This window comes from Bos javanicus, chromosome 10 (assembly GCF_032452875.1).
Source record: "Bos javanicus breed banteng chromosome 10, ARS-OSU_banteng_1.0, whole genome shotgun sequence".
NCBI classification, from domain to species: domain Eukaryota; kingdom Metazoa; phylum Chordata; class Mammalia; order Artiodactyla; family Bovidae; genus Bos; species Bos javanicus.
Window position 1 is genome coordinate 70,235,641 of NC_083877.1, and position 12,255 is coordinate 70,247,895.

General features: G+C 37.6%; 1 protein-coding gene across 14 annotated transcripts in view; it reads left to right on the forward strand.

Moving 5' to 3' along the window:
* KIAA0586 (KIAA0586 ortholog) overlaps positions 1-12,255 on the forward strand; it is a 168,988-nt gene that overhangs the window by 14,438 nt on the left and 142,295 nt on the right. For all 14 annotated transcript variants that reach the window (XM_061429013.1, XM_061429008.1, XM_061429009.1 and 11 more), the window contains 4 exons: positions 2,003-2,156; positions 5,166-5,333; positions 6,939-7,062; positions 11,931-12,060. In XM_061429013.1, the coding sequence (XP_061284997.1) occupies positions 2,003-2,156; positions 5,166-5,333; positions 6,939-7,062; positions 11,931-12,060 (576 nt within the window). The remainder of the gene's footprint in view (positions 1-2,002; positions 2,157-5,165; positions 5,334-6,938; positions 7,063-11,930; positions 12,061-12,255) is intronic.

Genomic DNA, 12,255 nt, shown 5'->3' on the forward strand with positions numbered 1-12,255 from the left:
TTCTGTTTATATCAATGGTTCTTAGCCTGGCAAAGTGCTTCAGAATCACGCGGAGAGCTTTATAAAAATACACATGCTTATACCGGTCAGAAATTCTGAAATAGCAGGTCTAATATAGGTCTGGACATCCGTGAAAGCTCTCTAGTGATTCTGATACACACCCTTGGATGAGAATCACCTAGTATACAAATTTGCTTCTACATTTACCTAGTTAAAAAGAATGAACATTCTTATGCCTTTTGAATGAGGCACAGGGCTATTATAAAGAAAGTTATCCTCACAGACAGCTAATAGCATAGCGTATTTATTTTGAAATTTCCGAGTCCTTGGATAGTACCCAGCACTCAGGTACTCAGATTTTTTAAAAAAGATTTTTTAGAATGAGTGAATGACCAGCATTGTAAATGCATTGTTTTTAATTTACCCCCTCGCCTCCACCCCTTATTACTGTGCAACTTGAATTTCCCAGGTGATGTCAGTTCAGGAGATGCAAGAGACGAGGGTTTGATCCCTGGGTTTGGAAGATACCCTGAAGTAGGAAATGGCAACCCATTCGAGTATTCCTGCCTGGAAAATCCCATGGAGAGAGGAACCTGGCGGGCTACAGTCCATGGGGTCCCAAAGAGTTGGACAGAACTGAGCACACACTCCTAGTACTCCTTAAAAACTTTTAAAGATACAATTTAAATGTAGCATTCAGAAGAATATACAAAAATAAGCTTATTATAGCTCAGTATAAGATCATAGAGTGAACTCTAATATCCTATAATTTTTAAGACTTCCTAATAGGGTTTGTCTTGAAATCTTGATGTGACTGATATTAATTTAATTTGAATGACTATGGCATATAAAATAAAGTTTTAATAAGTACTCTGTACATTGCTAAAATTGAGCGTGTAGCACGTCATCTGGAGAGGCCAGGAGTGGGCCTATCAGAGTGCTGGTCCCCAGTCTACAGAAATCTTTGCTTCTCTGAGCCTTGATTTCTTTACCTAGAAAACAATTTTATTTTTGTTGTTTAGGATAGAATGAGATTACACGTTTGAAAAGCACATTGATTTCTTTTTTTAACATAGTTCTAAGTGCCTTTCTGCCATTCATTTATCCTTCCATAAATAAACACATAATTTATTAACTTTATCATTTTTGAAGAATGAAATCTTTTGCTAATTCAGACATCTTGTTTGTGGAATTTATAACTATAGAGAAAATTGAACTTATGACATGTAAAGTATTTTCATAATTCAGTTAATGCTTAATGAAATGAAATTCTTTGAATCCATCCATCTGTTTTATGTAGAGGGATCTCAGCACACTTTTAAGAGTTCTGTAAAATTCTTTTAAGAATTCTTTTTTTTTTTTTTTTGCCTAGCATAAGACTCTTTTAAAATCAGTTTTATTAGTTATGATATGAGCACATTTCAGCATTTTAATAAATACTGTTAAAAACTGTGTTGTCACTGTGTTTTCCATTTATATGTAAATGAATATTTTACTGCTGCTACTACACAAAGCTACAGTTTTATTTTAGTGCTTTCTACCAATGGTTTTTAAACCTTTAAATAAAATCTTATCATCAGTATTTAAAAGATGAGATGTTTTGGTTCTAAATTCTCTGGTTTAAGTAGAGGTCAAGGGCTAGGGTCCCTTTCTCCTGGTTCTCTCCTAGAGAGTGTCTCTAGGAGACAGTAGTGTCTTAGTGTTTCCTGAGGCATCAGGAGTGTCTGATGAGCCAGCTCTGAGGAGAAGAGGAAGAAACTGAGGTTTAGAACAAATGATCAGGGCCACACTGTAGAGCCAGACGTAACCCGAGTCTTTGTGTTACTGTGTCTTTCCAGTAGCATTGCTCCTGCAGTGAGTAGTTGCATGTAATGTTTATATTGTTATTATTTATTAAATCTAATAGATTGTCTTCAGGTCCTCCTATAAATTTCAAGATATTTTGTCATCTAACTCTTTCAGGTGATGTTTGAACTTAACAAAGTTATTTTATGTTTTCTAGGCTCATTTCATCAGTGCTGCACTGAAGACTAGTAGCTTTCAGCCTGTTACTGTACCTCCTTCTAGAGCAGTGGAAAAGTATTCTGTGAAACCAGACCGTTTGAATTTTGGTAGCAGTAATCTGTCTTCACATAATGTCTTTACTTCCAAACAAGGTAAAAATATGTAGTTCTCTATGAATAAAAGATGCCAGCTATGAATGTTCTTTGTAGTTTGTAAGCAGAAAACTTATTTACTAGGTTATAAGAGACTCTTAATTTTATAAAATTAGGGATTTTTTTCAGCCAAGTAATTTCTAGATTATTTTGAAAATTGTTCAGCCAAGTTATGGATCATGTTCTATTTAATGGTTTTAATTAATAACGTTCATAAATTGTCAGAAGCATTTCTACATAAATTTAGAAAAGTTTAACTTATCTAGCAGACCTGGGTTCGATCCCTGGGTTGGGAAGCTCCCCTGGAGAAGGAAATGGCAACCCATTCCAATATTCTTGCCTGGAAATTTTCATGGACAGAGGAGTCTGGAGGGCTACAGTCCTGGGGGTACAAAGAGTCATACACAACTGAGCAACCAACATACACACATATACACAGCATTGAAACTGCTTGTTAGCAGTTCACCAATACTCTGACAAACTGCATATTTACTGTTTTTCTTCATTCTGTCAGGGGAGAAACCACCTGAGTACAATTATAAACTATTTCTAAATATTTTCAAGGCGTAATACAAGTCTATTTTAATGAAATTTTAAAAATCTGTTTATAATAACAAAGGAATACACAACTTATTTGTGTTAAACCTTTGGAATTTAAACTCTTACCAAAAAATGTATCTCAAAGTTACTGATATTTGAATAATGAACTGATGAAAATCAAGAGCCTATCCCTTTAGTGATATATAAGATCCATGTAGTACATTATTCCTGACATTTGATTTGTTAAGACATTGTTACATTACAGACATATTAAAGGCTCCTTATACTTACACAGTTGCACTCACATGCTAGTAAAGTAATGCTCAAAATTCTCCAAGCCAGGCTTCAGCAATACGTGAGCTGTGAACTTCCAGATGTTCAAGCTGGTTTTAGAAAAGGCAGAGGAACCAGAGATCAAATTGCTAACATCCGCTGGATCATGGAAAAAGCAAGAGAGTTCCAGAAAAACATCTATTTCTGCTTTATTGACTATGCCAAAGCCTTTTACTGTGTGGATCACAATAAACTGTAGAAAATTTGAAAGAGATGGGAATACCAGACCACCTGACCTGCCTCTTGAGAAACTTATATGCAGGTCAAGAAACAACAGTTAGAACTGGACATGGAACAACAGACTGGTTCCAAATAGGAAAAGGAGTACATCAAGGCTGTATATTGTCACCCTGCTTGTTTAACTTATATGCAGAGTACTTCATGAGAAACACTGGGCTGGAAGAAGCATTAGCTAGAATCAATATTGCCAGGAGAAATATCAATAACCTCAGATATGCAGATGACACCACCCTTATGGCAGAAAGTGAAGAGGAACTAAAAAGCCTCTTGATGAAAGTGAAAGAGGAGAGTGAAAAAGTTGGCTTAAAGCTCAACATTCAGAAAACGAAGATCATGGCATCTGTTCCCATCACTTCATGGGAAATAGATGGGGAAACAGTGGCTGACTTTATTTTTTTTGGGCTCCAAAATCACTGCAGATGGTGACTGCAGCCATGAAATTAAAAGACGCTTACTCCTTGGAAGAAAAGTTATGACCAACCTAGATAACATATTCAAAAGCAGAGACATTACTTTGCCAACAAAGGTCTGTCTAGTCAAGGCTATGGTGGTCATATATGGATGTGAGAGTTGGACTGTGAAGAAAGCTAAGCGCTGAAGAATTGATGCTTTTGAACTGTGGTGTTGGAGAAGACTCTTGAGAGTCCCTTGGACTGCAAGGAGATCCAACCAGTCCATTCTGAAGGAGATCAGCCCTGGGTGTTCTTTGGAAGGAATGATGCTAACGTTGAAACTTCAGTACTTTGGCCACCTCATGCGAAGAGTTGACTCATTGGAAAAGACTCTGATGCTGGGAGGGATTGGGGGCAGGAGGAAGAAGGGACAACAGAGGATGAGATGGCTGGATGGCATCACCGGCTCAATGGATGTGAGTTTGTGTGAACTCTGGGAGATGGTGATGGACAGGGAGGCTTGGTGTGCTGCGATTCATGGGGTCGCAAAGAGTCGGACACGACTGAGCGATTGAACTGAACTGATACTTGCAAGTTGCTTTATGTCTCCCACAAATGTGTGGATCTTAAACTTCTGTGAAGTAATGTGAGTCATTTTTTAAGTTGTAAAGGGAGGAAAATGAAGAAAGAAAGTTTATGACTGTCTGCTCTAGGTCACCTGGCTTGAGAGTTGGGAGTGTCAGAGCTGCAGCAGGAACTCAGGTTTCCCTGCTCACTGTTTATAGTTGTCAGTTTGTGGGCTTTCCTGGTGGCTCAGTGGTAAAGGATGGCTCAGTGGTAAAGAATCACCTGCCAGTGAAGAGACAAGTGTTGGACCCCTGGGTCAGCTGAACAATAGCAACAATGTGTTTTGTGCTCACTAAAGTGGGATCTCTAGATCAAAGTGTATAAAAATTTTAAGACTTGCTATACTTAGTACTGGGCTTCCCTGGTGGCTCAGCTAGTACAGAATCTGCCTGCAATGTGGGAGACCTGGGTTCAATCCCTGGGTTGGGAAGATCCCCTGGAGGAGGGCATGGCAACCCGCTCCAGTATTCTTGCCTGGAGAATCCCGTGGACAGAGGAGCCTGGCAGGCTACAGTCTATGGAGTCACAAAGAGTCAGACATGACTGAACAACTAAGCACACGTACTTAGTACTTAGTACAAGATGGCCTTCTCAGTTTTCATTGCCATGAGCAGTGTCTGGCTTTGCCATTTTCATCACAACTTAAATAGCACTGAATATTGTCATATTTTTTTCTTATTAGGTTTAAGTATAAAGTATTTATAGTTTATATTTTGATTTCTAGTGAGGATGAAGTTATTTCTATATATTTGTTAATAACTTGAGTATCCTATAGAATTTTGGTTTTATTTTTAAAACATGGGGAAGAGTAATGTTATAATTTAAATTTTTTTTAAAAGTAAGTTAAATTTATTATTTTCTTAATTTTCTGTTGAAGCACCTTCAAGAGAGGTTGAAGATACAAGTTTTGATAAACAGAGATCTCCGTTGGAGACACCAGCACCTCGCAGATTTGCTCCTGTTCCTGTTTCAAAGGATGATAAAATATCAAAGAGGGAAAATCCTATAGAAGAAAAAGAAAATATGGAGCTTTCATGTCATGCAGGTAATAAAGCAATTATGATTAGCACACACTACTTTTATTAGGGGCTTTCCTGGTGACTCTGTCACCGTGCTGTGCTCAGTCGTGTCCAACACTTTGCAACCCCGTGGACTGTAGCCCACCAGGCTTCTCTGTTCATGGAATTTTCCAGGCAGATTACTTGAGTAGGGTTGCCATTTCCTACTCCAGGGATCTTCCCGACCCAGGGATCGAACCTGCATCTCTGGTGTCTGCTGTGTTGGCAAGCAGATTCTTTACCAGGAAGTCAGCCTGCCAATGTAGGAGACATAGGTTTGCTATCTGGGTCAGGAAGAGCCCCTGGAGAAGGAAATGGCAACCCACTCCAGTATTCTTGTCTGGGAAATCCCATGGACAGAGGAGCCTGGTGGCCTGTAGTCCATGGGGTTGCAAAAGAATTGAACACGTCTAAGCGATTAAACAACAAAAGCAACAACTTTTGTTAGACCTATCTCAAGTTAGGAACAGATTTCCACATTTAGGATTTATAATTCCCTCATGTGGACTTCCCAGATGGCTCAGTGGTAAAGAATCTGCCTGCCAGGCTGGAGACAAGAATTTAATTCCTGGGTCAGGAAGATCCACTAGAGAAGGAAAGAGTAACCCTAACCCACTCCAGTATTCTTGCCTGGGAAATCCTATTAACAGAGGAGACTGGTAGGCGACAGTCCATGGGGTTTTAGAGAGTCGGACACAACTGAGTGACTTAAAAAAAAAACAGCAAATAAACTGAAGTGGGACCTCAGTTCTTAATATTTTTCTTTAAGTGATACCAGGCAAATTAAGCTTCTTTTGATTCTCTGTAGAAGGAGTTGGAGATAAACCTTTGTAATTATTCTATCTTCTGCAAGTTATTATGTAAACCTTTAATGAAAAATATGTTATTAATAAATAAAAAATAATGCATTGTTGAAAGTAAGCTGATTATCATGTTTACTTATATTATTTTTAAGTGTGAGTTTGAATAATAAAACTAAGAAATTAACATTTATTATGTTCAGTTAGAAAAATGCTAATAACCTTTATAAGTGACAAGAAATAATAATTTGTTTTAGATCCTTATAGTATTATAGTAAAAGTAAGCAGAAATGTTAAGTATAAGCTATCGTTTTTGGAATTATATAAATGTATTCAATCTTGTCCTGGACATATTTAAAGACTCTTAAGTAATTTAAAAAATATAATCTTTATTAAGTAAACCAACCTTAACCACCCAAAAAAATTGATAAGTAGTCTCATTAAAGATGAGGCTAAAAGAAAGATTCAACCAATACTAGTTAAAGAAACTGTTAAATCTCCCTTTTACTGTTTATAAAAATATTTCTGTATACAGGGCTTTCCCATGATGTTACTTCTCAATCATACTTTTTTCTTCTGTAATGGAAATTAATTCAGGCCTAAACTTTTACAAGTATAGTTTCTGTGAGTTATAAATACTTAGTTTTTGATGTATATGTAGTCTACCTTGTAGAGTGAAATGAGTAGATCATTACCATGTGAAACTAATTTAGTACAAATATGTGTGAGCTATTATATAAAAGAGAAATGAATTAGTACTTGAAAAATGATACTATATTTCTTGTATTGTAGGAAGTGTAGGATTCTTGGAGCAAATTCTGAATAACCATGATTCTTTGACAAGAATAAGTGAATCTTCAGACAAAACCTCACTAGCTAGGTCAAAAATGGGATGGAATCCTGAGAGGAGAAACAGGTAAAAATGAGATTGGAATACAAACTAAATTGAACAGAATTTTTTTTTTAATATTTCTAAAATTTTTTCAGGAATTTTAATGGATTTATAAGATTGCTTTTAAAAATTGTCTTAGGTTTAGTTACCATTTTTTTCTGCTAATGTATCTTTCCTCTTTTCTGTAATTATACAATGTGTGTGTTTAGTTGCTCAGTCGTGTCTGACTCTTTGTGACCCCATGGACTGCAGCCTGCTAGTTTCTTCTGTCCATGGAGATTCTCCAGGCCAGAATGCTGGCTGGCGTGGGTAGCCTTTGCCTTCTTTAGGGAATCTTTCCAACCCAGGGTTTGAACCCAGGTCTCCTGCACTGTAGGCAGATTCTTTACCATCTAAGCCACCAAATGAATACATCTAATTTTCTCAAAATGTAAATTATTTACTATTCATTTCTGATTAAATGATATCTGGGATTTGCTTCAATAATAATCCATTGCAGGGTGGGGAAAACCAGGTTGGAAGTATAAATGAAATGAAGACAGCCGTGAGTTAGTTATTGATGTAGATAAATAGGGGTATATAGAGGTCATTATACTACTCTTTCTACTTTTGTGTTTGAAACTTTACATTATAAAAAGTTTTTAAAAAGTCAAGTAAGTAGTAAAAGTCAAGGTATAGTCAGCCAATATAAATTTTTCTTGAATGTCATGAAAACTACAGTAACAAAAACTAAACAAGCTACATTTTGTGTAATCTCATAAGGAGATATTGTACAATTTTAGTCTGTTACCAGTAGTGTAATTGCTGATAAAGTAAGATTTATGTCTGTCATGTTGTTATATGTTTTTATATATCTTAGGTCTTTTTTTTATTCCACTATTCCTCCATAGTGTCTTTTTTTTTTTTTAACATTAAATAGATATTTTCTAGTATAACATTTTAATTCCCTTATTGCTTTTTTTTTTTTTTTTTTGAGTTATTTTCTCAGTAGTTGCCCTAGGAACTACAATTAACATCTTAATTTAAAACAATCTAGTTCGGATTAATACCAGTTTAATTTCTATAGGATTCAGAAACTTTACTGCAATATAGATTGACTCCCTCCTCTTTCTGCCATTATTATCATACAAATTGTGTCTTTATACATTATAAGCTTGTCTCTGCAGCTTGATAATTACTGTTTTACACAGTTGTCTTTTATATCAGATAGAAGGAGAGAGTTATAAACAAATAATTTAATACTGTCTTTTATATTTACCTATACAGTTAACTTTCACCCATACTTTTTATTTCATGTGGATTTGAGTTAGTGCATAACGTCCTTTTATTTCACCCTAAGGGACTCTTTTTAGTATTTACTATAGGGTAGGTCTGCTAGTGATGAATGCTCTCAGTTTTATTTATCTGGAAATGTCATAATTTCTATCTTTGAAGCATAGTTTTACTGGATGCAGAATCTTTGGTAGATACTCTTATCCTTTTACTGCTTTGAATGTATCATTTTACTACCTTCTAGATTTCATGACTTCTGATGCGAAATATACTATTAATCTTACTAAGAATACTTTGTATATAATTAATCACTTTTATCTTTAAGGATTCTTTGTCTTAGGCTTTTGACAGTTTGGTATGTCTAAATGTGGATCTTTTTGAGTTCATCCTCCTAAAATTGTGTTGATCTTCTTGGATGAGTGAATTAACATTCATGTTGGGGAATTTTTTGGCCGTTATTTTTTTACACAGTTCAATAGTACACATAACCTTTTTTTTTCTCCTTAGGCTATGTTGTCTGTTGGTATGCTTGATGGTATCTGACAGGTCTTAAGGATTTTAGTTTTTCTCATTCTTTTTTTGCTCTGTTCTTCAAACTGTGCTCAGTCACTCAGTCACGCCCAACTCTTTGCGGCCCCATAGACTATAGCCCACCAGGCTCCTCTGTCCATGGAATTTTCCAGGCAAGAATAGTGGAGTGGGTTGCCATTTCCTACTCCAGGGCATCTTTCCGACACAGAGATCAAACCCAAGTCGCTTGCATCTCCTGCATTGTCAGGCAGATTCCTTACCACTAGCACTACCTGGGAACCCATTCCTCTCACTGGATAATCTCAATTAACCTATCTTTAAATTTGCTGATTCTTTCTCTTACCAATTTGAATATGCAGTTTAGCCTATCAGGCGAATTTTACATTTCAGTTGCTATATTTTTCAACTCCAGAATTTCTCTTTTTTTAAAAATAGCTTTTTTTTTTTTTTTTGGTTGCACTGGGTCTTTGTTGCTGCTCGTGGGCTTTCTCTGGTTGTGGTAAGTGGGGCCTACTCTTTGTTGCAGCGCACAGGCTTCTCATTGTGTCTTCTCTTATTGCAGAGGGTGGTCTCTAGGTGTGTGGGCTCCGTAGTTGTGGCATGTGGGCGGTATGGCACGTGGGCTCTATGGCGCATGGGCTCAGTGGTTGTAGTGCATGAGCTTTAGTTGCTTCATGGCATATGGAATTTTCCCAGACCAGGAATGGAACTCATGTCCCCCACAGTGGTAGGCAGATTCTTATCCACTGTACTGCCACAGAAGTCTAGTAGTTTTCAACTTTTTTGGTATTCTTTGTTTGATGAGACTTCATTCTTATTTATTTATTTATTTATTTATTTTGATCTTGCTCCATGGCTTGTAGGATCTTAGTTCCCTGACCAGAGATTGAACCCAGGTCCTCAGCATGGAGTGCTAACCACTGGAAAGTATGGAGTGGTGAAAGCATGGAGTCCTAACCACTGGACCACCAGGGAATTCCCAAGACTTCATTATTATTTTTGTTGTTGTTGTTCAGTCTCTAAGTCATGTCTGACTTATTGCAACCCCATGGACTCCTGGACACCAGGCTCCGCTGTCCTTCACTATCTCCTGGAGTTGGCTCATATTTGTCCATTGAGTCAGTGTATCTAACCATCTCATCCTCTGCCACCCTCCTTTTCCTTTTGCCTTCAGTCTTTCCCAGCATGAGGGTCTTTTCCCGTGAGTTGGCTCTTTGCATCAGGTGGCTAAAGTATTGGAGCTTCAACTTCAGCATCAGTCCTTTCATTCTTTTGAAAACTGAAAGTGTTAGTTGCTCAGTTGTGTCTGACTCTTTGCAACCTCATGGACTGTAGCCTGCCAGGCTCCTCTATCCAGGGGATTTCTCAGGTAAGAGTACTGGAGTGGGTTGCCATGCTGTCCTCCAGGAGATCTTCCCAACCCAGGGACTGATACTTTTCTCTAATTATAGGTGCTGATTTATGGACTTTCTCTAGTTAAGTCCAATATTTAGGGTTCTTCAAGGATAGTTTCTACTGATATTCTTTTTCCTGTGTCTGAGCTATATTTCCTATTTCTTTGTATCTTACAACTTTTTGTTGAAAATTAGACATTTAAAATAATTTAATGGTCCAGTTCTGGAAATTAGATTCTTCCATCAACTCCCACCCTCCACCAGGGTTTGTTGTTATTGCTGGTTGTTGTTGTTCTTATTGTTGCTGTTTAATGATTTTCCTGGACTAATTCTGTTATTTTTATTCTTTCTTATGTGTAGCAAGTCTCCATTTGGTTAGTTAAGTTAGCTAACGATTGGAAGATTTCCTTAACTATTTTGAATGAGTAAGTCTCGCTATCTTTGCCGAGGGGCTGTGTGTGTGTGTGTGTGTGTGTGTATACACTGGGGAACACCTTCAGTGCTCCAGCCGTTTGTAAGCCTGTCTTAATCCTAACTTCCTACTCGTAAAGAGTTCATGGTCAGCCAGATGTGAAAGATTATGCCCTTCTTAGGTCATTCTTGTGCATGCATAGAGCCCTGTACATGCATGTGACCTTCTAGAGCCCTAGTAGTGTTTCGGAGCTTTTCAGACTCCACCGTGGGGACTTGCCGGGCAGTTCAGTGGTTAAGACTCCACCTTCCAGTGCAGGGGCTGTGGCTTGGACCTCTGGTCAGGGAACTAAGGTTCCACATGCCACGGGGTGTGGCCAGAAATTAAAAAAACAAACAACTCCATCGTGGACATCTCCTTCCCCAGTTTTTGCTTATTGTCCACCCTCCTGTTTGCCTCAACTGGTATGAGTCCCTCAGGCAGCTAAGATGTTAAGCAGTTGCCACCGTTTTAAAAAAATGACCCTGGGATGGGATTTCTCACTGAGTCAGATTTAAGGAGAAACCTTGTGAATATGACTTTTTTGAGGAGCTCCACACTTTTTCCACCCTTTTAGTGGCTGTGAGGCTGTCGGTTTTCACAGCTACAGTGATGATGAGGCTGTTGATTTTCAAAGCTACTCAGAGTTGGGGAAAGGCCTCTGGGAATTGAGCAATTTAAAGTATCTTAGAGTTTGCTGTTCTTGTCAGTCATTTTTGTTAAGTAAGTGTTCCTACAAGCTTTTGTTTAATTTCCACCATTCTGAAAAAGCTGATTTGACTATTTTTGCTGGTTTTTCCAGTGTTCTTGCCTGGAGAATCCCAGGGACAGGGGAGCCTGGTGGGCTGCCGTCTATGGGGTCGCACAGAGTCGAACACGACTGAAGCGACTTAGCAGCAGCAGCAGCAGCAGCAGCTAGTGTTTTGTTTGCTTTTATTCAGGAGTAGATTTTTAGAGGTTATTACTCTACCATTCTAGAAGTGCTTCTGCACATTAGTTTCTTCAAAGCAAAACCATTTTCTGCTCTTTTCCTACTATTCTTAAACCAATCTGGTCAGAGTAATTTTGTTCCTTGCAATTTTTGTGTTTTGTATGTTTAACCACATAATTGACTGATTCTTTGTACAATTTTAATAGGACCCATTTAGAATTCATATAACTAAGAATGTTTCAAAGATTTATATCATCAAATGTTTACTGAATTTATGGCAATTTAGAAAACTTTACTTTGAAATCTTTTTCAGCCTTGATACTATAGCCACTCAAAGATTTCCTTCCTGTGAAGAACTAGGAACAGCTAAAGTGACTGTGCAGAAGTCTGATGATATTCATGAACTTGATCAAAAGAGGAAAGAAACGAATAGCATACTCCAGGTAAAGTGTGAACAGTCTTGAAATTAATGATGAGCAAAGGTAAAAATTATGAAGAAATAAAGTTACCAAGACAAAGCAGGAGGAGGATGAAGAGCACTGAAAGACATGTGAGCCCAACTTGTTTCCCTTACAAAACTTTTCCAAAAGCCCTCTTAAGGTGATTTCTACTTCTTACTCCTTGGCTGAGAGTGAGCC